This window comes from Petaurus breviceps, unplaced genomic scaffold (assembly GCF_028583685.1).
Source record: "Petaurus breviceps papuanus isolate PSGF00001 unplaced genomic scaffold, PetGlider_PUasm1.0 189, whole genome shotgun sequence".
Taxonomy (NCBI): domain Eukaryota; kingdom Metazoa; phylum Chordata; class Mammalia; order Diprotodontia; family Petauridae; genus Petaurus; species Petaurus breviceps.
This window is the reverse complement of record NW_027185809.1, coordinates 18645455-18672674: the sequence shown is the minus strand read 5'-3', so window position 1 is coordinate 18672674 and position 27220 is coordinate 18645455. Positions and strand designations below refer to the sequence as shown.

At 36.7% G+C, this 27220-nt stretch overlaps 1 protein-coding gene across 1 annotated transcript in view; it reads left to right on the top strand.

Annotated features, from left to right (window-relative positions):
- The window catches only part of SYNE2 (spectrin repeat containing nuclear envelope protein 2), a 493787-nt gene that overhangs the window by 174958 nt on the left and 291609 nt on the right, over positions 1-27220 (top strand). The window contains exons 22-31 of the mRNA XM_069091728.1: positions 3888-4022; positions 4574-4729; positions 8422-8639; positions 8786-8876; positions 11119-11228; positions 11725-11851; positions 13661-13818; positions 21575-21722; positions 22803-23413; positions 26118-26297. Coding sequence (XP_068947829.1) covers positions 3888-4022; positions 4574-4729; positions 8422-8639; positions 8786-8876; positions 11119-11228; positions 11725-11851; positions 13661-13818; positions 21575-21722; positions 22803-23413; positions 26118-26297 — 1934 coding nt within the window. The remainder of the gene's footprint in view (positions 1-3887; positions 4023-4573; positions 4730-8421; positions 8640-8785; positions 8877-11118; positions 11229-11724; positions 11852-13660; positions 13819-21574; positions 21723-22802; positions 23414-26117; positions 26298-27220) is intronic.

Below are 27220 nucleotides of genomic sequence, written 5' to 3'. Positions count from 1 at the left end.
GGGGCTAAAGCCTAGGCGTGGAGCTGGGCTCTGCTCTCAGAGCGCTGTGCTGACCGATTCCTGCTGGCCTGCCGGGCTGTTCTAAGCATTAGCTTCTCTGTGACATTTTGTGGGTTCTGCAGCTCCAATGTTTGTTTAGAGTTTCCTTTTTACATGGATTGGGGAAGGTGGAAGCCGGAGCCTCGGGGAGGTCCTGCTTCTGTTCTACTGTCTTGACTCCTCCCCTCCCCAATTTTAATTTTTGACATAAAAATTTCCAGGGACCCTACTTTAAAGGACTTGAAAATCTTAAAAGATTTTTAGGGGCAGCTAGGTGGTGCAGTGAATAGACCACTTTCCCTGGAGTCAGGAGGACCTGAATTCAAATCCGGCCTCAGACACTTAACCTTGTCAACCTACAGACACTTAACACTAGCTGTGACCTTGGGCAAGTCACTTAACCCCAATTGCTCTGCCTTCCTCCCTACCAAAAAGAAAAGACTTTTTATATTTGATTCTAGAGTAAATATGGAGTTTGTTGTTTATTGAGTAGGGGGGTGACATGGTCAGACCTACAGTGTAAGAAGTTTACTTTTGTATCTAAATGGAGGATTGACTAGAGTGGGGAGGCAACTGGAATGCTATTGCAATTGTCCTGGCATGAAGTGGACGTTGGGCTGTAGCAGGGTAGGGGTTGTTTAAGAGGAGATAGATATCACAAAGGAAAAAAAATGACAATACTTGAGAATGGGTTGTATATGTGGAGTGAGAGAGAATGAGGAGTTGAGAATGATACTTATGTTACAACCCTGGGTGACTGATTATATAACGATGCCATCAAAAGTAAAAGGAAAATATGGAGGAGGAAAGAATTTAGGGGGAAAGATCATGAGTTCAACTTCAGAAATGTTGAATTTATAGGATATTCAGTTTGAGATGTCTAATTAGCTATGTAAGACTGGAAATCAGGAAAGATATTAGGACTATCTGTATAAATCTGAGAATTATCTCTCTGCATAAAGATGACAATTGGCTCCATGGAGCTGATGAGATCACCCAAGTATAAAAAGAGAAGTGTCACCAGCCAGACCCACAGTTACCATGATCTGGACGAAGATCCAGCATAGGGAATTGAAAAGGAGCAGTTAAATGATGGGAGATGAACTAGGAGAAAGCAGTGTCACAGCAATCTAGGGAGGAGATGATCCCGAGGAGAAGAGTGTAAGTGTCAGTATCATAAGCTTCAGAGAGGTCGAAAAGGAGGAGGATTGAGAGGAGGCCACTGGATTTAGCAGTTAAGATGTCATTGGTAACTTTGAATAGAACAATTTCAGTTGAATGAGATTTGAAGCCATATTACAGAAAGTTTAGAAGAGAATGAGTGGAGAGAGAGAGAGAATTACTGATTGTAGAGAGCTTTATCAAGTATTTTAGCCACAGAATGGAAAAGCAATATATAGAATGAAAGCTAGTGATGATGGATGGATCAAGTGAGATTTTGTTTTTCAGAGATTAAGGAAAAATGCAGGAGTTTGTAAGCAGCATAGAAATAGCCTGTAGAAAAAGAGAAATTGAAGATTAATGAAAGAATGGGGATAACAGAGGGGAGTAATTTGATGAAGAAGAGAGGATGGGATGGGATCAGTGGTGCATGTAGAGCAGTTTGCCTTAGAAAGGAGAAAGATCACCTCTTGAGATGAAGCAGGAGAAGAGGGAGCTCTTAGAAAATAGCTTCCATTTAAAAAATTAATGTATGAGGCAAGGTTATTAACTTGAGAGGATAGGGAGAGGGGGAGTCATGGCAGATTTGAGGGCAGATGAAAATACTTGCAATAGCAGTTATGATGAGTCAAATAGTGAATCAATTAGTGAGCATTGCCTTGTTGCAATAAGGGCACAGATGGGATTATGTTAACAAATTTATAAAGAACCCAGTTTTACCATAGTTTCATGATTTTCTCCAGCATTTTTCATGTAAAGAGAAGCAAAGATAGTCGATGGTGGGAGTAATACAAGATTTGGGATTGGTAAGGCATGATTGGCAAAAAGGATAAAGGGGCAAGGGACTCCAGTGTAGAGGATGATGTAGAATTCAGTTATTCAGTTGGTTCACCAAGGGGAAGAAGAAGAGTATGGCCATTACATGGGGTGAAGACTGGGAAAGTACTGAGAAGTGAAAGGATTAGAGGTCATAGGGTCATGAAGCAGATGGAAAGACATAATGATAAAAGACTATGATCAGATGAAGAAAATTTAATTTCACGGGCACAGAAGTGGTGCATTGGTGGATGGTGCCAAGATTAAAGATATGACCATCTCTCTGTGTAGCTGAGGACAAGGAGAGGCGTAGCAGGTAGAAATGATTAAGCTGAGGAAGTAAGAAGTTAGGATATTTGAGGGAGGATCAGTCCGTATGTCAAAATCCCTTTGTATGAAGGCAGCAGTTGGAGCAGGTAGAGAGACTGAGTTAGTTGCTGAACTCAGTGAAGAAGGAAAGAGAGTCAATAGATAACTACCATCAGAATCTTGACTGAATATGGATTGCATGAACAGTAAAGAAGAACTTACCGAATAATGGTGGTATTGGGAAAATCCTCCACAAGGGACAACAGGGAGCAAGGATGCTCCCTTACCAGGATTTAGCTTATGCTAAAGGGATGTAGGGCAGAATTCAAAATTTGTTTTGAGGAGAAGATAGAAAAATAAGGATTAGGTGGAAAGAGCAATAGACTCATTGAAGAGTCAGATTATACTGTATTGTGCTGCCTGTCAGACCTCCCTATTAGTATAATTGCCCCTAATAATTGAAATTTCTTTGTACTCCTCCACACACTTTCTACATTTTATTGTTTATGTAGCAAACTTATTTATTCATAACTTCAAAAGCTTACAGGTAACATTGTCTAATGCCTTTCCTACCTCTTTTCTCTGACACAGTATTGAAGCGAAGTGTTTAGTTTTCCATATGGTTCATTTCTTTGAATGTCATAGTGTCCCCTAGTATTTTCCTTATCTCTCAACCATACCATCGTATAGTAGAGTAGTGGGTACTTTTGCAAGAAGAACCTTCTGTAGCCCCATGAGATGTAACACTGGCTTCTCTTTACAAAGGGAAGTGTTCGTAAAAGTCTTTAGACGTGTTACAGGTGACATCCTGTGACATTCTTCTTTCATCCTAGTGTTTACTTGCTTTTCATTTGTGTACAACTCTTCATGACCCCATTTGGGGTTTTCTTGGCAGCTCATTTTACAGATGAAGAAACTGAGGCGAACAGGGTTAAGTGTCTTTCCCAACATCACATAGCTAGTAAGAGTCTGAAGTCACATTTGAAATCAGGTCTTCCTGACTCCAGGCCCAGACCTCTATCTACTTCACCACCTAGCTGCCCCCTATATCCTAGTATTAACTTTCAAAAAAAGTGGTCTTGATAGTAGAATGTGTTTTTAGGTTAATATTTTTGTTATTTTAACTTTTTAGAGAAATTTTTTTTCTAATTATGAATTTAACAAATATACATAAACATGAATATTTTTTTTTAAAGCAATTGGGGTTAAGTAACTTGCCCAAGGTTACACAGCCAGTTTATTTTGTGTGGGTGTTAATATCCGAGGCTGGAACCGATTCCGGATCCTCTCGACGCCGGGGCCAGCGCTCTTACTCACTGCGCCACCTTGCCGCCCCAGACATGAAGATTTCAAAATGCAAAGAAAAAGCTTTTGATAGATATAGTTTGTTTTCTCTAGGTGTGCATTAAATTTAACATGGCTGTAACAAAATTGCCTTATTTGTGTCCCTTTTCTAAATTTCTTTTTGTTTTCTTCTGTGGTTTAATGCTTTATTGATGTTCCTTTCTTACTTTTTGCATGTAATGTGGTTTTCATATGTTTGTTATGTACTTTGTTTACAGGATAGTCTAGCCATTCTAAACAGTAAAAGCTTGGACAAATTTTTGAAAGCTGTTGAACAACTAAAAAATATTGTATCTCCTGATGAAAAGCTTTCTTTAGAAGAAATGAGCAAAGAGCTCTCTGAAGAGTGGGAGGTAAGATAGCCATTAAGATTTATATGTCATTGTATTAGTTGGAAGCACATTTCTTTATTTAAAAAATATTTTCATTATTTTAAATGGTTTTCATCCTTCTTAAAGATATGGGGGTGTATTAACTTTAGTTCCCTCTTAGCCCTGTGATACTCATGACATGTTTCTAATTTGTCCTGGGAGGAAACAGTTTAGACAAAGCTAGTTTCTAGGATTCATCTATTCATTCATTCATTTAATAAGTATTTATTGAATGGCTTAAATTTATAAGTACCGTGTTAAGGAAGATACCCTGATTGTCCTGTGAAAAGCTTACAACTCAGGATGGGAGGTAAGATTTGACCATAGATAACTATAGTAGGGGTTAAAATATAAAAGTGCAAATAGAGACATAAAATTGTCTAAATAAAAAATTCAGAGAAGGAAGGTGTCACTTCTAGGTTGGAGGAAATGATCATGGAGGGAGTTACATTCCAGCCAACCTTTGTTAAAGTATGGGTAGAAATTTGATGAATAGAGCTGGGAGAAAAGGAAATGTTTATTTTATTTTATAGGGTCTTCATCAAGAGATATGTTTATATATTCATCAAATAAAAATTGAAATTGAAAAAAGACTTACTGAAAACATTTCAAAACTTGAAAAGCAACTAAATAAAGAGAAAAAATTACTCAGTAAAGAGAAGACCAAGGGACTCATCGAGGAACATGAGGTAGACTGATTCCTATTTAAACTTTTTAATTGTGTTTGAGATCATGCCTTGACAAGTAAGCTCCCTTTCTAAGCATTGGTATCCATTCAAATTTATTTCTATCTAATGGCATGAGTTTGGATTAAAAGATCTAGGGAAATCATTTTCAGGTCTTTCTTTCTGTGGGTTTATCACTTCCAGTATATAATTCTGTCACTGCCCTGAACTCATTCATTTATTATTGGTACTAAAAATTCATTTAGTAATTGTTTCACTTCCGTTGGTTTGCTAGTTATATAAGAGATTTAATACTTGTTATTGAAATAGACACAGTGACCTTTGAAGGATCTAAGTGTTCTAGGAAAGCATGATATGCTCCATTGGTAGGCTTTAACCGATTAAGCACACCGGAATTAGGCTTGAAATACTTGTGAAAAATAGCATTTCAGGGCAAAGATTGAACAAGTCAGGCCGAACAGGCTTTTTTTTTTTTTTTTAACTATTCCTACCTCAAGGATCATTTCTTTGAATACTTAGGAAGTTAGTCCAAAATCAAATTGAATTTTCCCATAGTCCTTTTATTGACCTTTATAGTCTACACATATATAAGCCGTGGTACACATTTAGTTATGTTATGTTGGGTCCTCAAGCATCCAGTTTTTACACTTTCAAAACCCTTTTATGTAGTAAAAAAAAATTACTCACAATAAGTAACTGCCAGTATGTAAGAATGAGTTAATAGGAGAATTTTTTTGAGGTACTGTGTAATGGTAACATTATGGAATCACATAGGACCCCATGACTTAAAATTCAGATGTTGGAAGGGATATCAGAAGCTGGTTAATTCAGGTTGTATCTGATCAAGAATCTCCCCTATACCATCAGTTAGTAAGTATTAAACATCTACTTTGTGCCAGGTACTGTTTTAGGTGCTGGGAATACAAAAGGCAAAAAAACCAATATGAAATAGTTCCTGCCCTCATGAAGCTTACATTCTATTAAGGAGAGAACATGTATAAATATAAGAATATACAAAATGTAATCAAAGAAATGCAAGGTAATTTTTAGGGGAAGCCCTAGAAGCTAATGGAATCAGTGAAAGTCCTGTGGTGGGACTTGGGCTGAACTTTGAAAGAAGCTAGAGATTCTAAGAGGTTTAGGTGAGGAGGGAGTATAATTTAGGCCTGTGGCAGAGCCTATACAAAAGCAGCAAGATAGGAGATGGAGGGTCATGTGTAAAGAACAGCAAGAAGACCATTTTGGCTTGACTATAGGGTGTCTAAAGGGGAGTACTGTATAATAAAGCTGGAAAATGATATTGGAGTTAGGTTTTGAAAGGCTTTATATTCTAAACAGATGAGTTTGTATTTGATTCTAGGAATGACAAAGAGTCGCTGGGTTTGTTGAGTAAGGAACTGACATGATTAGACCTTTGCTTCTTGGGTTAGTCACTTTGGCAGCTATGTGGAGAACAGATAGAGAAAAGTCAGGAGGTCCAATTAAAAGCCCAGTTCTTATGTGACATTGCTTCCAATTTTTGATCCATCACACAACCAGTCCAATTTAGGTCCCCATTACTTCTTGCCCAGATTATTACAATAGCTTTCTAATTGACTTCTGGGCATCTAGGTTCTTCCCCATACCACCTCTAGTTTCCTCAATCCGTCTTCCACACAACTGCCAATTTGATATTACTAAAACACAGGTCTGCCTATGTCCCTTCTCTGCTTATGAAATGTCTATGGCTCCCAAGTGCTTCTAGAATAAAATACAAATGCCTCTTATGTTTAAAACTCTTCAAAATTTGGCTCTAACCTATCTCTTGAGGCTCCTTACTCAGCCTCATGCACCACCATGTGCATCATTCTGCCTCCTGCCTGTCTTTGCACAGGAGAGCTCTCCTGCTCTCACTCCCTATTTCTACTGTTTAAGACCTCTTGCTGCCTTACAAAGCTCAGTTTAAGTGCCACTTTCTACAAGAGGCCTTTTCTGAGCTCCCCTTACTAGTGTCCCTTCCCCCAACCACCATTATTTTATATTTGCTTGTGCTAATTATATGCATATTGTGCACTCCCAGTAGAATGTAAGCTCCTTGAGGGCAGGGCTCTTTTGTTCTGTTTTTCTTTTAAAAGCCTGAATTTGGGTGCTTAACAAATATCTGTTAAAGTGTAATAAATGGATTCATCTTCATTATCCTCTTTGCAGTGCATTCTAGTTTACTTATGTTCTTTTAAAAAATGTGGCACTTTTGTTTTGGAGACTTTGTCTTTGAAGCTTAAATGATTTCTGGAGAGACTGAGATTAGAGGCAGCTAGATGGTGCAGTAGATAAAAGACTGGATTTGGAGTCAGGGAGATCTGAGTTCAAGTCTAGCTTTAGACACTCACTAGCAATTGACCTAACTTCTCTCTGCTTCAGTTTCATTATCTGAAAAACAGGGATAATTATAGCACCTTCCTCTCAGGGTTGCTCTGAAGATCAAGTGAGATAATATTTGTAAAGCATTTTGTAAACTTTAAACAGCTATATAAATGCTAGCTATTATTACATTCAAAAGTGTCTCGATGCCTGTGTAATACAACAGCATCCCCTCCTTCCCTTCTTTGCCAAAGTATGGGACTATACTTGTAGAATATTGCCTATATTGATGCACAACTGAGTGGACCAATGCATTAAGGTCTGGATTAGCAGTTAGGACAAACTTTAATTCAAATCCAGCCTCAGACACTAGCTGTGTGACCCTAGACAAGTTGCTTAACATCTATATGCCTTAGTTTCCTTATGTGTAAAGTAGGGCTAATAATAGTAATGATTGGTATGAGGATCAAGTGAGATAATATTTTTTTTTTTGCTTTTTGGAGGGGCAAGTGACTTGCCCAAGATCACACAGCTAGTTTTTTTTTTGTGTTAAGTTTCTGAGGCCGGATTTGAACTCAGGTCCTCCTGACTCCAGGGCCGGTGCTGTATTTGTTGTGCCACCTAGCTACCGCAGATAACAATTTTTTAAATTTAATTTAATTAAAAAATTTTTATTTTCACATCCAAATTATCTCCTTCCATCCATTCCCTCTTTTACCTATTGAGAAGGCAAGAAATATGATACCAATTATACATATGAAGTCATGCAAAACATTTCCACATTAGTCATGTAAAAAAAAAAGCAAGAAAAATGAAGTGAAAAACATGTGCTTTAGTTTGTATTCAGAATTCATCGATTCTCTCTGGAGGTAGATAGAAATTTTCAACAAGAGTCCTTTGGAATTGTCATGGATCATGTATTGAGCAGAGTAGCTAGGTCTTTCACAATTAATGATCATTACAATATTGCTATTGCTGTGTACATTATTCTGGTTCTGCTTACTTTGCTTTGCATCAGTTCTTATAAGTCTTCCCAGGTTTATAAGATAATAAATGTAAAGTGCTTTTATAAACCTTAATGCTATGTCAGACTTAGTTGATGTATGGATTCATTTTAATGAACTGTTTTATTTCTCTCTCTTTTTAATTTTTGTTACAAGAGATGGCTGGATAAAGGAAGAAATATTTAGATAGTAATGTGATGTAAAAACAAAGTATCAGTAAAAAAAACATTTCTGACATAAGATAACAGCTTCTCATCATTATGAAAATCCACCAGTTTCCAATCATTGTGGAAAAAAATATCATGTCAACTCACAATGAATCCTTGTCTGCTGTTTTATTTCTTTATTTAGGCTTGCTTTTCTGATGAAGGGATCCTGTGTCAGCTTGATCACCACATGGAAGCCCTAAGGGAGCTGAGTGAAGAGCTGACTTCAGAGGAAAGTCAACAAGAAATAAGGAAAACCATTATAGAATATGGACAAAGACAAAACAGAATTAAGAATACTGCTTCTGAGATTTATATGATGCTCCAGGCCCTTATTGAAAACACTCAGATGCCTGAAAAAAAGTTGGTATTTCATAAGAACGTGAAGAATTTCAGGGAAAACCTTTATAAAACCATTTTCCTTCCAAAACTTATTAACATTAATGATATTGCTTTTGGGGGTTGAAGTTTATGGCACTTTTTAAAATGAAAATTTCTGTTACTTCTAGGAAGCCTCTAAGTACATCTGAGAATGGTGGAGGGGATGCTGGGAAGGTGGTACCACCTTCCAAATCCAATGATGCAGCTTCACCGGAAGAGGTATACTTACTATTCGGATGACGATGATACAAAGGTTCACAATCGACTTTACGTGTGTAATGTCACTTGATTCTCACAATAACCTTTTAAAAGTAGGTGATACTATCATCCCCGTTTTACAGATGAGGAAGTGGGCTGAGAATGACTCATTGACTTACCCAACTTTACATGGCTAGTAAGAGAGGCAGGATTTGAATTCTTGTCTTCTTAACTGTAAGACCCAGGACTCTATCCACCGCATCATCTAGTTGCCTCTTATAAGAAAAATCCAGTGAAGAAAGTCTTCAGCGCTGTAATGCTCACTGGATAAACTTTCCAATAAGGTAGATTCTTTTTCAATCAGAATGGTTGGGGAATTAGGGTTCTGGTTAACTGAGGTATTATATTTCAGAATCACAGAATTTCAGAGTCAGAAGGGACCTCTAAGGTCTTCTAGTCTGAAACAAAGGATCCTCTTTACAAAGTACCTGACAAGTAGCCATTCAGCTTTCACTTAAAAACCTTAAGAGAGGGGAAACTCACCACCTCCAGAGGGAAGCTAGTCTATTTTAATGAAATAGGCAAAATAAAGCCCCACAGAACACATTGTATTGTTATTTTCTCATCAAGAATTCTCTCATGATAACATACATGTGTCATCATCATGAACATCAGCAATTACTAGTATAGTATTATTATACTCATGGTATAGGAGATTAACCTAAATGCAAACTAAGATATATACTCATTATTCATGGGGCAATTAGGTGGCATAGTAGATAGAGTGCCAGGCCTGGAATGAGGAAGGCTCATCTTCCTGAGTTCAAATTTGGCCTCAGATACTTACTAGCTGTGTGGAACTGAACAAGCCACTTAATCCTGTTTGCCTCAGTTTCCTCACCTGTAAAATGAGCTGGAGAAGGAATGGCAAACCACTGCAGTATCTTTGCCAAGAAAACCTAAAATAGGGTGACAAATAGTTGGACATGACTGAACAACAACAACATTATTTATGCTGGAAATCAACTTAAAAAAACTCAATGTAAGCTTTTAAAAAATTTGTCATTTTTCTTTTTAAAAATTAGTTTATGGGGCACCTAGGTGGCACAGAGAATTGAGCACTATCCCTTGAGTCAGGAGGACCTGAGTTCCAATCCAGCCTCAGATACTTAACACTTACTAGCCATATGACTTTGGGCAAGTCACTTAACCCCAATTGCCCTGTCTTCCCCCCTCCAAAAAACAAAACAAAACAAAATTTGTTTATTCAAAATTCCAGTGATTTGGGCATTTCAATTGTATGGTTTCTGTATAAATGGGAGGTTCCAGTATGGCAATATACCAGTAAAGACAGTCTGATATTGTAATATATAGGCAATTGTGGGGTACAGTGACTCTCATGCTGGACTTGGCATCAGGAAGGCCTTAATTCAGAACCTGCTTTAGACACCTACTTAGCTGTGTGGTCACTTAGGCTTTCTTCTTCATCTTGTCCTGCCAGCTAGCTGGTATACTGGATAGAGCATGGGACCTCGAGTCAGGAAGACCTGATTTCAAATCCAGTCTCAGACACTTACCAACTGTGTTACCAACTGTGCAAATCTCTTAACCTTTGTCTGCCTTAGTTTCTTCATCTTTAAAATGTGGATAATAATAGCATTTGCCTTCTATGATTGTTGTCAGGACCAAATGAGATAATAATAAAATGCTAAGCATAATGCTTCACACGTAGAAAGTACTACATTAATATTAGTTATTATTATTGAGATGGGGGTAATAATAACATCTACATACCAGGGTTGCTATGAGGATCAAATGAGATAATAACTATTAAGTGCAAAGCTTAGTGCCTGGAACCTAGGAAATGTTATATAAATCTTAGCTATTACACAAACATTATTTATTATTATTAAAATGAGGATAATAATAATATCTGTTTCTAATTAGGGTTGTTGTGAAGACCAAAAGGAGATAACATTTGTGAAGCATCTAGCAAACTTTGAAATATTACATAAATGCTAGCTTTTATTATTATTTTCACTCCCAGGCCATAGATAGAAGCCTGTCTTTCAAGTGTTTTGAGGATGGGTTCTTCAGTCTGCTGACTTCCTACTTACAGGCAGGTGTCTGCCCTGCTACTGTGGAATCCCAACCGAGAATCTTAAACGACATTGTTGTAACTGCTGGTTGGCATAAAGAATCAGTAAGGAAGATAACTGGTATCTGGGAAAGGTTGTGTTGAATGTTTTTCCTTTTCTTTTAGTCTTCTGGATCTGCTAGCTTTGGCTTGGAATACTTCAGCATACTAAAGCATCACAAAGATGAAAGAAATATGGAGGATGGTGATGTGCCTTTTAAGAAGTTATTGGAAAGGTAAATTCTTTCAAATAAACTTCAGTGAGATATTTAGGTGGAGCAGTGGATAGAGTGCTGGGCTTGGAGTCAGGAAGACTTGAGTTCAAATCTAGGCTTCAGACACCTCCTAGCTGTGTGACCCTGCCTCATTTCCCTCATCTGTAAAATGGAGATAATCATAGGCTTGTTAGGCTCAAATGAGGTAGTATTTGTAAAGCAATTAGCACGGTGCTTTGATAGGGGCTTAATTATCCTTCTGTCCTTTTTAAAAGCACTGATTTTTGGGCAAGGAATAAATGATGAAGGTTTTATATTTTGATGTCTTTTATTTTGCTTTATTCATAAGTTTATAAGAAAGCCATTTCCTCTAATAAAGTAGCTTTCAACTTATATATGGGATTTCTTTACAAATAATTAAGGTGAAATTTTAATTTTAAGGTATTATGGGGGTGTTTTGGTCTCAGCAAAAAATAAACTTCCTTCTTTCTTCATTAATGTCAATTCTTCTTTCTAGATATGATGCACAGAGAGATAATCTAGAGATGCAATTACAAAGCAACAAAATTAGAGTTCTTTCTGATTTTCCTAGTGAAAAAGAAAGGAGTATCTCTTGTTTACAAGATAAACTGGCAGATCTACAGGTAAATAGTTGTACTGAATATCTTTTTTTTTTTCTTGTTTGTTAGGGAAAAAATGCTACCACTGTCCATGATTATAGATTTGTAGTATTTCATATGACCACACCTATTTGTTGAGGAACTGACTGATTTCTCCAAATATTGACCCACATGATATTCTGCTTTGTTGTGGTCAACTTCTTATGTGATTCTACCTCACAAAGTGAGTTTCAGTCAGGGGCGATATAGAGTAGGAACTTCAGGATAACAATTTATTGCTACTATTGCCACAGATACACTACAACTTAGTGGCAACTTGTAGCTGCATGTGAGAAGCAAGGTTAGAGAGATTATTTAAGAAATATATGATACATTAGATTGTAAACTCCTTGAGGACAGGAACTGGTTTTGCTTTTCCTTGTCCCCCTAGCCCTTAACGTGGTGTCTGTAACATAGTAAGTATTTAGTAAATGCTTGTTGACTTTACTTGGAAAAGGAGGTGGCCAAATGTGTTCATTTGTTTTGCTTGGATATGCTTATTTGTTACAAAGAGAGGGGGGGATTCTTTTATGGGAGGGGGGAACTTAGTTGGGAAAGGAGCATTAGTGGTAGTGATACTCCTCAAAAAAGAAGAAAAGAAGGATTTAAAAATACACAGAAGAGACGGAAAGAAGTTTAGAGGGAGACAAACTGGACAACTTTGAACCTAACATTTATTATATACATTTTTTTTTTACAAAACAAGCTATACATAATAGAGATTTGTTTTTTCATATATAACCTCTCTTCTGTTGTTTTTTTTTATAAGGAGGTATTCACCTTTGTTGGTGTTTGTCAAGTTCACAAAACAAAATTATTAAAAACCTGTAAACCTCTATTTAAAAAGAGGAGAAAAACAGGTAGTCAGTCATGTTGCAAGAGTGGAGGAGCCCTTGTCCTCTGTAATTTCTCATATGATATCTGTGGCCCAAAATAATGCTTCTGGAATGGATGAATGAATAAGACCCTAGAGAAAGTTCCTTGCATAGCAAATTGTGTGGACCCTCTGGAAAGGAGAGAGGAGACAGAGATGCATGGGGTGGTGTGGGGGAGAAAGGGAGAGAGAATGAGAATATAGTCATGGGTAGGCTGGTAAATGTTTAACACCTGGCTTTCCAAAAAAAAAAATATGCACAACACACTTTTAAGTTTAATCTATAATATTAACATTTTCTCCATCACTTTCTTAAATCTAGACAATTAAAAAAATCAAGCCTTGATTTTGTAATATTTGCTGATTTGCAAGGTGTAGATGGTCACACTAAAAATTTAATAGTTGGCTCTCATGAGCAAGTATGATCTGGTTCCAGCACATCCTGAATATACTTAGCATTTACAAACTAATTTCATTCACTTTTTATCTGGTTATTATCAGTTTCAGTACAATCCAAGTTCCTTCTAGTTTAGACTACATAGGCCTGCTTTTAAGGGGTAAAAGAAAAGAATTTATTGATGCATATTCTAATATCTTTTAATATCTTTTTTATATTTTTAAAATATTTTTTAATACCTAATATATTTTAAATCACGTCCTTTGTCTTATGTTCAAGGAAAAGGTGATTGTATATAGTTGGAAAGACATTGTTCACTATCATTGTTCATACGAAGTGAGAGCAGAATTTATCCCACTTTGTTCTGAGGCACAGCTCACATGTAAATTGTCATTATTCACATGGAGTTTTGCTAACTTTGCCACTGTACCTAGTTAGTAAAATATGTAGTTTTGGAATGTGGGATTATAATTGTGCCTTTATTAAAAATATTTACTAAATTAGTGTTTCCATCTTACTTCAGGTTTTAAAAAATGAAACTGATTCTTGCTGGACAGAGTTTGAAATGACTTCACTAAAGTTAGAAAATATTGTGGACGACCCAGAAAGATCATTTCTTTCTCCAACAAGGGATAAATTAAAGAGAAAAGAGGGAGAGTTTCAAGTGATTCTAAGCAACAGGTATGATGAACAATAAATCTTCTGAACATATGATTTCGGATTATGATTATGACTTATTAACAGCAAATTATCATAGCATAAGAAGCCATCTGATCAATATGTTACTGTATTTTTTTAAACTACAAGTATCTATACTGAATAGTAAATAACTTTTTTTTAAGCATTGTTCAAGAGTGAATAGTAGTTAAAATTTCTCCCAGGATCCTTATTTTCTCTCTCTGTTCCTTAATTCAAGTCAATTAAAAATACATTAAGCACCTTACCATATGCCTAGGCCCTGATGGCACAGAGATAAAAATAAACCTTTTTTTTTGAGCCCTCAGGGACCTCACATTCTACTTGGGGTCTATAGTATAATTATCCCTTTCCCATCACAACTTTTCTTATTGTGGTTTCAATATATTGTGGATCAGCCTAAGAAATTAAATGGCAATTTTGGAGGAGTTTTTCAAAAGCCACAGACACACAAAGGCCAGCAGATGATAAAGAAAAAGTTTAGAAACTCAGAAATGCATAACATATATGTTATATAATATATCATATCAGCATATTATACATAATATTATAATAATATCATATAAGTATAGTATTATAGGATATCAACCCAAATTTCACAATAAGGTACTATAAAAACCTTATTAAAGAAAAAGACAAAAATTCAGACTTTTTTGATATGAAGGGAGGGCCAAAAAATTTTACACAGGTTTTCTAGATCCTAACCGTGCAATGTGGAAGGAATAACTGTGCATGTAGGTATTCCTGACATAGGGAGCAGTTTGGACAAAAGCGTGTGGACAAGACATTTAATTTCATGCTTAGGGGAACAATTGGTGACATAATTTGATGAGATCACAAAGTGCATGAAAGGGATAAGAATGAAATAATCCTTGAAAAGTAGGTTGGAGCCAGATTGTGAAGGAATTTAAGCTGAGGAATTCGCATATTTTGCTTGAGACAATTTGGAGCTTCTGAAACCTTTTAAATAGGAGAGTAAAATGGTCAAATTTAGGCTTTAGAGATATGACTTTGGCTACTGTGTGGGAAATGGATTGGAGAGAGGAGACACTTGAGACAGAGAGGCCAGTCAGAAGGTTCTTGTCAAGGGCGGTACCTATGTGAGTGGAGAGAAGGGGACATGTGAGTGATACTGTGTAATGGAAAAGACAAAACTTGGTGAGTGAATGGTTATGAGGACTGAGAGAGAGTGCAGCATGGAGGATGATTCCACAGTTGGCCACCCAGATGACTCAAAGGATGGTGGTGCCCTTGTCAGAAATAGAGAATCCAGGAAGAGGGTTGGTTTGGAGAGGAAAGATAATGAGTTTACAACACTTCCGTTCCTATGCTTCCAGGCTCTTGGTGCCTGAGACACCAGAAGATCTATGTTACTGGGCCTGATAGCCACCAGAGATTTGAGCCTAATGCCCACTCCATATACTGGGTATCTTCATTTAGGTGCAGAGGTGTCAATTGCCAGATACTTACCAACTCAGATCCCCAAACCAATATCCCTTTCCCTATCCCTTACCTTTCCTATTCCTTACCACCTATCCCTTCCCTTTTGTTTGAAGGAAATCAAATTGTTTACCACCCTCAGTATTTACAGGACCAAGGATGGGATCTCCAGAGCTATTCCCCTCCAGATGGTCAATAAATTTCTACCTTCTCATTTCCTAAATCCTGTAATTAGTCATGTGTTTTCCAGGTGAAAACTCCCCACCCCTTCTATTCTTTCCTCATTTTTTCATGCCTGCCCATCATAGTCCTACGCCTCCCAAGTTTCTATTCTGTTCTGTCTTCTAGTTCCATTGTGCCTTCTAGAATTCCTATTCTATGGTTAGTAAATATTTCTTTGGTCTGAATTCTTTACTTCATACACTTTTGTACTTTTGGATGAGCAGCCCTGAAAAGGACTTGTCAGGCTCTCATACCAGAGGTGATGAGCTTCCCTGAACACCCCCACACCTGCCACCCAACTCTCACCTCTGGCTTCAGGAAGCTATAGCATGTGCACCGGCCACACCCCAGTAAAACCATCAAGGCACATGGGCTAAACCAGGTTGAGGGTAACTGACAGGCCTCAAATCTGTCTGTGAGTTAGGGGAATGTCTATCCCAAGCATGTGAAGACTTCACCTGGTGGAATGGGCCAATGAGAACAATTTGTCCCAATAGCCATGAAGGTGGCTGAAGCAGGCACCGTGGAAAGCTTGGTCAGACATCCAAGATGCCAAGAACCTCCACTGCATCCTAGGCCATTGCCTGTTGTTCTGACTTTCGTCTTACCACTGGACTTTGACGTCTCTGGAAGAGAGTGAAGCTGACGACTTTGTGCAACTCTGCCTTACTTCAATTCAATTTGTTTCAAAGTCAAGACATGGTGATGTCATTGGTCCTCTTCCAAAATGAAGGATGAACGACAATTCTTTTGCACTTTGTTTTCCCTCAGTTTTCTCAACTGTAAAATGTGGGTCATAACAACACCAACCTCTCGTGGTTTGTGAGGATCAAATAAGATAATATTTGTAAAGTACTTAGCGCAGTTCCTGGTACATAGTAGGTCCTTTATTCCCACTTTTCCTCATTCGTGGAAACTTGGCTTTTCTATCCTTGGCCAGCCTCTCTAGCACTAGTCGCTCTTCTCATTCTTCTTGGCACACTGGGCAAGAAAGAGGAGCAGCCGTACTCCTTGCTCCTCACTGCTACTTCCAGACCTTCCACCACGAAACCATGGCCAAGCATCCTCTTTTCCTTTGAGGTTCATCACATCTACATGTTGTCACCCTATTCAGATCTTGGTTGCATTTATCTACTGGTCCTCAGGTCTTATTTCCCCCTTTCTCAAGAATTCTAACATTTGTCTTGGGGTCTTTGGGTCTATTTTGCTTGCACAATGTGAAAATATTGTACCTCAATATTTTCATATGCATATAACTATCCCCTCAGACACTCAGGTATTGCAGTTCATCAGTTTCATTTGCATATGTTACCTCACTTGATTCTCATAATTACCATGTGAGAAATAAAATGCAAGTGTTATTATCCCCATTTTACAGTAAAAAGAAAGAACACTGAATTTAGACTTAAAGGAATGTGTTTGCATGCTGGCTCTGCTACTTATTAGCTGTGTGACCTAGAACAAGTCACTTAATTTCTTTGGAACTTTTGCCCCTTCTGTGAATGAAGGCATTGAATTAGATGATTTTTACAGTCCCTTCTGGTTCTAAATTCTATGATCCCAAATGATTTACTCTAGAACCCTGGGCTAGTTATGACACCTGTAATCCTTATTACTGGGAAGGCTGAGGCTGGATTATTTATGCTGAGCTGAAGTAGGGCTAAAGACAAATGGGTATCCATATCAATGGTGAGCCCCTGAATGGGGAGAGGGGGGTTCCAGACTGCCCAAGAAGAAGTGAAGCAGCCTAGGTCAGAAACAAAGCAGATTAAATGATGATCGGCAGTGGGGTCAGGCCTGTGAGTGATTGCTACGTTGTCAGCTTGACATCAGCTTCAGATAAAGAGACCTAGTCTCAAGAAAAGGAGAAGGAAGAAAAGAAGGAAGTGTTATTGTAAGTAGTAAGGTAGTGGGCTGATTTGATTTGAAGCTAGGTCTTTTGACTTTTATCTCATGCACTTTCCCCTAAATTTATGTATTTCTGACCTTAAGTAACTTCCATCCACTTAGGCCTTGGCTACTATCACCTCTTTTCCAGTCTTACTCGCTTTGTAATGATCTTTACTTTACTATTGCCTCATCCGTGGTATGAACATTTTGCATTAAATTTCTTCTGTTATATGCTTTAATGAAGAAGATCTCAAAGAGTAGCCTGGAGACCCTTGAGAATCTGCAAGGTCAAAACTGTTTTCATATTATTACTAATACAACAACATTTTGGATGTGGTGAACATTGGTAGATATAACCAGCACAAACTAAGGCTCTTGGTGGGGGGCAACAAGGGGTGGTTCTCAATAATTTTATTTAAGACTATAGAGGGGTCTTGAGATGCAAAAGTTTGAAAAATGCTGCTTTAATGGAAGGCTAGAAACTCAAAAGATAAAGATGGGGAAGAAGGATATTCCAAGAATAAGGACAACATGAACAAAAACTTGAAGATGGAAGACAGAATAGTGGTCTGAGGAATAGTGAAAAGTCTAGCCCTCTTTTATTGTAGTGTAACATACTAGCAATAATAGCTTGCATTTATATAGCTCTTTAAGATTTACAATGTACTTACATATATTATCATCTTATTTGGTATTCACAATTCTTTGAGGCACTGTATTTCACCATATATTTGTTGCAGATTTTATGCCAATCTTTTTTTTTTGCAAAAAAATAGGACATGACCATTATGTGAAGCTTCTTTTAAAAAAGATAGTGCCAGTATCACTTGTGTTTTAGTTTCTGCTAATCTCTCACCAACTTTTCACTTACTGAGAGCTGTCTTTCTGCAGCTCTGTTTCCATGCTGTTCAGTGAATACAAATCACTTTCAACTTGAAGCCCATGACAGCTTTACCTGTCTGCCAGTTCCCCTTGCCCCTATGGCTCTTCACTGGGTTGAGTGACAATACTATTAGGGCTGCAGTTCTAAATAAACCATTGAAGTTGGCTTTTGGAAATATACTGAAAATGGGCATGCTCTGAGAATTCTAGGCTCATGGTTCATGATGCATGAGAGAGAAATGTATAAACATATGCCACTGGTGAATACACTGCTGCTCTGTTTATCTTTTAAGTGGTGTGATTAACAAAATTATACCATGTGACTATTTACCTGATCAAAGGTTATAAACCAATTTTTGGACTGAAATAAAAAGGGTACAATGGTTATGCGATGGCAATGATTATGCAGTAAAATACAGTATTATTATACCCATTTTACAGGTGGAGAAACTGAGGCCGAGAGAGGTTAAGTGACATGTCCGGAGTCACACAACTAAGTAAATATGTGAGGCAGGATTGGAACTCAGATTTTCCTGAAACCAAGTCCAGTGTTCTTTTATTTGTTGATCTGCCCTCCTGTCAGACTATTTTTGGAAAGGAGTAATATGAATTAAACCAGAAAGATAGGTTGTTTCCAGGTGGTGGAAGCTCTTGAATGCCAAGCTAAGCATTTTGAATATTACTCAGTAAGCAATAGGAAAAAACTGATGGAGTTTAGGCCCATGATAAGGTAGATTATTTTAAAAGTGGTTTGGAGAATATATTGGAAGAGGAAAGGAAGGAAGAAGCTGTGTTAAGAGGGGATTTCAATAAAACAGGCTAATAATAATGGGGGCTTGTGCTAGTGAGGTGGCAGTGGGAACAAAGAGGAAGAATGAGATAGAGCTGACAAGATCTGGTAACTGATGGCCTGACCCCTTTTACTATCCAAATGAGGAAATTGGACCACAAAGGTGAAATGGTCACACAGGTAGGGAGGAGCAGAGCTGGGACTAGAAGCCAAGCACTCTAACTGCAGGTTCTCCTTCTTTAGAGAAGGAAAAAGAAGGGAAAAAAATAAAGAAAAACATCAAGTTTTGAGCAAGGAATAGACATAACTGATAGAAGGAGGGAAGTCAGAAGAAGGAGCAACTTTTTTAGGGTAAAACAATAAATTTAGACAAGGTTGTCGGTATTAATTTAGGAGTTCTTTGCCTGTGTGTGGTAACTAAAGCCACAGGAGGAGGGAGGGAGTGAGAGAGGGAGAGAGACAGAGACAGAGAAGACAGAGAGACAGAGAGAGAGAGAGAGAGAGAGAGAGAGAGAGACAGAGAGACAGAGAGACAGAGAGAGAGAGACAGAGAGAGACAGAGAGAGAGACAGAGAGAGAGAGACAGAGACAAAGAAGACAGAGAGAGAGAGAGACAGAGACAGAGAGACAGAGACAGAGACAAAGAAGACAGAGAGAGAGAGAGAGACAGAGACAGAGACAGAGAGGGGCAGGGGGAGGCATAAGAACTAAACTTTTGGGATCACCCACCTTAGTGAAGTTGTGAAGAACAGAGGTTATTGAAAGAGACAGAGAATCGTTAATAATGACTGACATGTATATAATTCTTAAAGATTTGCAAAATATTTTATGCCCTATTTCATTGGATCCCTAGAATAACTCTGAGGTAGGAACTACAAATAATATCACCATTTTACAGATGAGAAAACCAAAGCTCAGATTGGTTGTGACTTACCCAGGGTCATGTTCATGTAATGAGGATCAGAAGTAGGATTTGAACTCAGTTCTCTTTTGACTCCCAAGCCCTGCACTCTTTCAAACATGCTATGGGAGAATAAGGTAAATCACACAAACCAGAAAGAAGGATGGAGATCAATTCTAATTACTAACTGCATGACCTTGAGCATGACCTTATTCAGCTTCTGTAGGCCTTAGTTTCATCTTCTGTAAAATGAGGGAATGATCTTACCTTAGAGATGATCTCTAAGGTACTTTCCAACTCTAAATCTAGGAGCCTGTGGGTTGTATCAAAGGCTGCAGAAAAGACAAAAGAGAATGATAGAGGACTGAAAAAAATAAGTCTTTGAATGTCACAATTAGGAACTCGCTACATCTGTAAGAATAATATTAGCAGAACAGAAACCATATTAAGAGGTATTTAGTAGAAAATGACAGATGAAAAATTTCAGCCATAAAGCATAAATAACTTAGGTGGTGGAATGGTAGAGAGGGATAGGGTAGATAGGGTAGAAGGGAAAATGATGTTTTCAAGTTGGGGGATGTGTTTATTGGGTGATAGTAAGGAATCAATGAAGAGGAAGACTGAAGATGAATGAGAGAAAGGATGTGACTGCTGGATCAAGGACCTTGAAGAGGCTAAGTCATCTATAATTGGGGTGAAGTTAGGAGCTTAAGAGAATGTAAAGTTTTGGATTGATGACTCTTGGTCATCATGATAGGATCAGGTTATACTCATAATCTACTTAAAATGGCAGGAGAGTGTGAAATACTTTTTAGAGAGGTTTCTTACTGATTTTCAGTCATGACAGATATTCTATGACCCCATTTGGGATTTTTGTGGCAAAGATTTGGTTTGCCATTTCCTTCTCTAGCTTACTTTACAGATAAGGAAACTGAGGCAACCAGGGGTAAGTGACTTGTCCATGGTTACACAGCTAGTAAGTTTATGAGGCCAGATTTGAACTCAGGAAGAGATTTCCTGACTCCAGGACTAGCACTCCATCCATTGTGCCACCTACCTGCCCCAGAAAGGTTTCTACCCCAATGGTTAAAATAAAATAAAAAACTAAAACAACTCGTAAGTATTTAAAAGGACAAACCTGACATGCTAGAGAGCACAGACAGAGACAAATGTCTTCCTTTTGTTTCTTGTATTAACTTCAGTAAGTTTCCCCTGGCACCCTGATCCTGGCTCTTTTTTTTAAACTATTATATATGAGTACAGTTGATGACTTTAGACTGCTGCTTACAGTGCCATGACAATGCTTCAACTATTGAAAATGAGTCTATCCAGAATTATTTATTGCCTGAGGATTAGGAGTAGGCAGTCTTACTGTATAGTGGTCTCAATGTATGAGAATGTATATTTTTGGTCAAATGATAGAGAATAAGTTCCTTGACGGCATGGACTTTTTCAATTTGCCTTTATAAACCATTGCCTAGTAAGGAACCCTTACGCAAAATAGGCATTTAAGAGTTTTTGGAATTAAATTGAACTGAAATTGTTGTAGCATTATTTTCTAAGAGAAAGCTTGCTACTGTGGTTCTGTCTTATTCTTGTGTTTACTTTTTACATAGGCTGAAATCCTTAGAAGCTGCTTTGAGGATTGTTTTGCCCAAAGAAAAGGAAGCTGTTCTCCTTGGTGACTCGGAACAACTTCTCCATGAAATAGACATACAAGAATTTAATCTAGTTGGTGTTAATGATGCTTACCAAAATCTCAAGGTAAAAAGGAAGACTTTTCTTCCCATATATTTATAAAAGAATGATTTCTTCTTTTTTTGTCCTTTTTTTGGAGGGCAATTGGGGGTAAAGTGACTTGCCTAAGGTCACATTGCTAGTTTTTTTGTGTTAAGTGTCTGAGGCTGGATATGAATTCAGGTCCTCTTGACTCCGGGGCTGGTTCTTTATTCACTGTGCCACCTAGCCACCCCAAGAACAATCTTTTCTGAAAGATTCACAGACATATATTGTTTAAAATAAATAAATGCAACTTTATTAATAATCCAAATATAAATTCTAGTATCATGACAGAGAAGTCTTCATTAATGTAGGCATGCCATTTACACCTTCATATCTTTCTAGTTGCAACTTTTGAGGTAGATCACTTAAGATGATATATTTTGCTATCTATTTTTCTTTCTTAATGCATTGAAATTTTCACATAGTCTTATGGTCATTTGATCATTCTTCCTCTGCGCTACCTGGAGCCTTTGACATTAATTCAATGTATCACAATTTATCATGTCAGTTATCTTTTTGACCGTGAATTTCTTGAGAACAGGGATTATATTTTGCCTTTCTTTGCATCTTCAGTGTTTAGCACAGTGTCTGGCAAATGCTTATCGACTGACTAACATTAGCATCCTAATATCATTATTGCTTTAGCAAAGACATTTTTCCTTTTTATTACTTGACTCATCTAAATTCTTCAAACTCTCATTTTATCATAAATGGTGGGTCTTTTTTTATTTGTTTGTTTTTAGGGGAGGAGGGAATGAGGGAGGAAAGAGAAGAGGAAGGAGGGGAGGTGCTATGTAGTAAATGAAAATCACAAATATTTCATTTGTCTGCTATTATTACTTTTTTACTTTATTGATGTAATGGTTGGTTTTCCCTTGGGTAAGAATATTGAAGGGTATCACATGATTAAATTAGAACATTCCATTCTGGCTATGCTTTCACCTTTGTTTAAATTCCAGAGTATTTTTCAAGTTCAAACCTAGTCTCATAATTTTGCTTGTTCGTTACATGTGATCTGTCTTTCATTGCCTGTGTTCTAAGGTATTCTTACCTTTATTTCAGAATATCCAGAGTAGCATAGTGAAACAAATTGAATTATGTAGTAACTTGGAACATCCAGGCAGTGATGAATTAAATGAATTTAATCCAGTGGATCTTCATGCAACTCAGAACATTATAGCAAAATATAAAATGCAATTTGAAGAAATGAACCACAAAATGCAGAATACTGAAATAGCCCTCAAAGCTCTTGAGGACTTTTTGGCCTCCCTGAGGAAAGCTAAACTTTCTATTCAGCCTACAACAGACTTTTTGACATCAGATGTACCTGTGGTGCAAGACAACATCTGGACAATAGAAGATGTGAAGAAAAAAATTCCACTAATGAAAGAAGAGGCCAGATGTTTGGATCAACGTATGAGAATGCTTGATATGAGCTTAAAAAATGCTGAGCAGGGTGAAGATACTTGTTGTGAAAAACTCATTGAAGTTTTCTCAAAAATGATAGATGAGACCCAGGGCCATAATGAACTTGAGGATTTTACTGAACAAGACCAATTACTAGAGGTTTTTATTGCCAAAAATAACGAGATCCTTAAAAACATTAAATATATTAACGACCAGATCAACAAAATTGGCCTCAAAGATCCAACAATTCCAGCAGTCAAACAGAGGTGAGTCGAATCTAAAACAATGTACGTTTATGGTTTAGGAGAAAGTGTATGAGACTCTAGAATTAAAACACGCGGGTTCAGTTCTTATTTCTGACACTTCTAGCTGTATGACTGTGAGCAAGTTATTGTCTCTGAACATCAGATTTTTCATCTATCAAAATATATATATATATGTATATACACAAATACCCACATATGTATGCTATGTTTTAAAATGTTTGCTTTAAAATGCTGTTATATTCATTTGCATAAATATATACTCACATATATAATTATACTATATTCTAATTATTCTCAGATAACTATTATTTTTAAAAAGTTTATTAATATGAATGGCTCCATATGTAAATAGTACCAGAAAGAGAATTGTACATGAATCCACTATGTGTAGCTTATTTCTTTTTAATGTATATATGTAAATACACACATATATACATGTGTATATTTATATATGTATCTATGTATGTATAAATCTATTTCCGTATCACATTTATCTTACTGGTGCCAAAGTTGCCTTGCTTGTCCACGTTCCCTGCTGAGCTTTTTTTGATTTTTGAATGCTTTATTGATGTTCATTTCTTTCCTTTCTTCCTTTTGTTCTCTCACTCTCACTTTCCCTCCAGTACTCCTCCAACACCCAATTAAAAGCTCTCATTTGTAACAAATATATGTAGTCAAGTAAATCAAATTAGTGCTGTGCTAAAAATGTTTGTTTCCTTTTGTACCAATAGACCATCTCTTCTTCATGAAGAGGTTGCAGTAATGTTTCAGCATCAGTCTTCTGGAGACATGATTGTTATTACATTGATCAGAGTTCTTAGCTTTTTCGGAATTGTTCATACAATGTTTGGTCATTGTAGAAATAGGTTTCCTATTTTTTCTCTCTTTGCTCTCAGTTAGTTCATGCAGGCCTTCCTAGGTTTCTTTGAATTCATGCCTTTCATAATTTCTCATGGTACAATAATATTCCATAAGAGTCATATGCCATGTTTTTTTTTTTTAGCTATTCCACTATGGATGGGCAGCCAATTTGTTTTCCAGTTTTTTGCTACAACAGGAAACAAAATGCTGTTACAATAATTTTGTACATAATGGTTCTTTTCCTATATCTTTTTTGCTTACTAGTAGTAACCTTTAACTAGTAGTAAACTTTAACCTTATTAGGTTAAAGGATATGCATAGTTTAGTGAATTTGGTTTTGTAGTTTTCAAAATAGTCGAACAACTTCACAGCTCCACCACACCATACTAGTGTGCCTGGTTTCCCATAGCCCCTACAATAATTCTTATTTTCCATTTTTGTCATCTTTGCCAATTAGATAACTTTGATATAGAACCTCAGAGTTGTTTTATTTGTGTTTCTCTTACTTTTAGGGATTGGGAATGATTGATGTAATCTTTCCAACTAGAGTGATATAAACTCTGATTTGAATCTAGTCATTTTTCCAATATATTTTTACTTATTTTGTTAAATATCTCCCAATTACATGTAAAAAATGATATTAATTTAAAATTTTAAGATTCAAATTCTCTCCCTCCCAGCCTGCCTCCTCCTTGAGTATTTGAAACTGGGCCCAAACATCCATTACTGGTGACCACTTCCCTATATGTCCTATCTCCCCTTGTTCATTTTTACATTAAATTTCATTTTTAATAAACAAAAATCCATTTTCTTTCCTGCACGCCTTTTCCCCCTCTCAAAGTAGTAAGGGGAAAAAAAAACCTACCTCATAACAAATATGCATGGTTAGGAAAATAAATTCCTTCACTGATCATGTTAAGTTTGTGTCCTTTGGTTTATTGAACATTTTGCTGCGATGTTCAGTTGATTCTGGATCTTGTTTACCCAATCTGTTCTATATTGATAAACTTTTCTGTTTTAAAACCAGTAGTAAATAGTTTAGATGATTTTGTTTTGCATATATAGTTTGAGATCTGGTGTACTTAGGCCCTTTTCTTTTCCATTAAAAAAAAATTTCAATTGAGAGTCTTGACCTTTTGTTCCTTCAGAGGAATTCTGTTATTATTTTGAATAGGTCTATATGGTAATCCTTTGGTAGTTTGATATAACACTAATTCCATATATTAATTTAGGTATTATAATTTTGTTATATGAATTATATATTATGATTTTTATTATAATGCCACAATCATGGGCAAATAATTCCAATCCAGTTATTTAAATCTTTCATTTTTCTGTAAAGAGTATTTTGTGATTGTAGTCATGTAATTTCTGCTTATTTTCTCTATATAATATATATCTCTAGATATTATATACCTTCTATAGTAATTTTGGGTGGGATTTTTTTCTATCAATTTCTGCTGAGTTCTGTTGGTAATATGCAGAAGGGTTGATGATTTGCATCAGTTTATTTTATATTCCAACAATTATCAAAATTATTATTTTTATTAATTTTAGCTGAATATTTAGATGAGTTAGATAGAGTACTGAACCTGGAGTAAGAAAGACCTGAGACACTTACCATCTATGTAACCCTGAGCAAAGTACTTAACCCCTGCCTGCCTCAGTCTCCTCAACTATAAAATGGGGTTAATAATCTTTACTACTTTACAGGGTTGCTGTGAGCATTAAATGAGATAATATTTGTAAATCGCTAGCACAGTTGCCAGGTATTTAGTAGGCACTATATAAATGCATCCTTTCCCCTTTCCCTAATCAGTAAAAAATTTCTTTCATAATCAAGGATAAAATCATTAATTAAACTGGAGAAGGATCTGGATTACTATTCAGGGGAGATTAACTACCTCAGAAAAATGGCCAGTTCTCTTCCCCAGTTGAAAGATGGAAAAGGAGAAATCCCAAGTCAACAGTGCCAAGAGACAACATGCTTATGGGAAGATGTGAAATCCTCTGTTGAAGAATGGTAAGGCAAGAGTACTCTTCCAAAATAAAAAGATATATCCTCAACCTCATATAATTATGTTTGAAAGTAGATCTTACTACAGAAATATCCCTAATGCAGGAAATTAGATGACAATGAATTTTATTACAGAAATTCTTTGTGTAGAACCTAAGTCACCTAAAACTGTATTGTTTAATTTTTTGGAAATTACTGGATCTGGGTAGAATAATTGTGAGCATAACACCATAACACCAAATGGGATATAGTCACAATTTAAAGAAATGGAAGTGTACTGTTAACGAGACAATTCAAAAGTACCATCCTTTGTCAGCCCACGTCTTGGTATGGTTTAGCAAAATATAGCCATTGTACAAACCTTTGTCTTTGTTAGTTAATAGGAAATTAATGCCCTGGATAATGCTAAGGGTTGACCATTTTTGGAGAGATTATATTTTGGACAGAAAATGTAATCAGAGTTATTTTCTAGTGTTTCTCCCTGAAGTTAATAGAAGATAACTGTTTTTACCTATATGGTTGGTCTGGAGAAAATGTTAGTAGGGTACTGTTAAATAAATAAAATTTCAGTGATTTTTAGTTTAAGTTGGTAAAGCTTAATATTGTGAAACTATTTTAATAGGAGAATTTCTTCTTATTAAGTAGCTAATTAATAGTTGGCACAGTGGATAGAGTGCCAAGCCTAGAATCATGAAGACTTGAGTTCAAATCCAGCTTAAGACACTTACTAGCTGTGTGACCCTGGGCAAGTCATCTAACCCTGTTTGCCATAGTTTCCTCATGTGTAAAAGGAGCTGGAGAAGAAAATGGCAAACCACTACAGTATCTTTACCAAGAAAACCCCAAAATGGGGCCATAAATATTTGGACATGACTGAAAAACAACTGAACAAAATTAATGGTTGGAATTTGCAAAGGGACAATTATAGC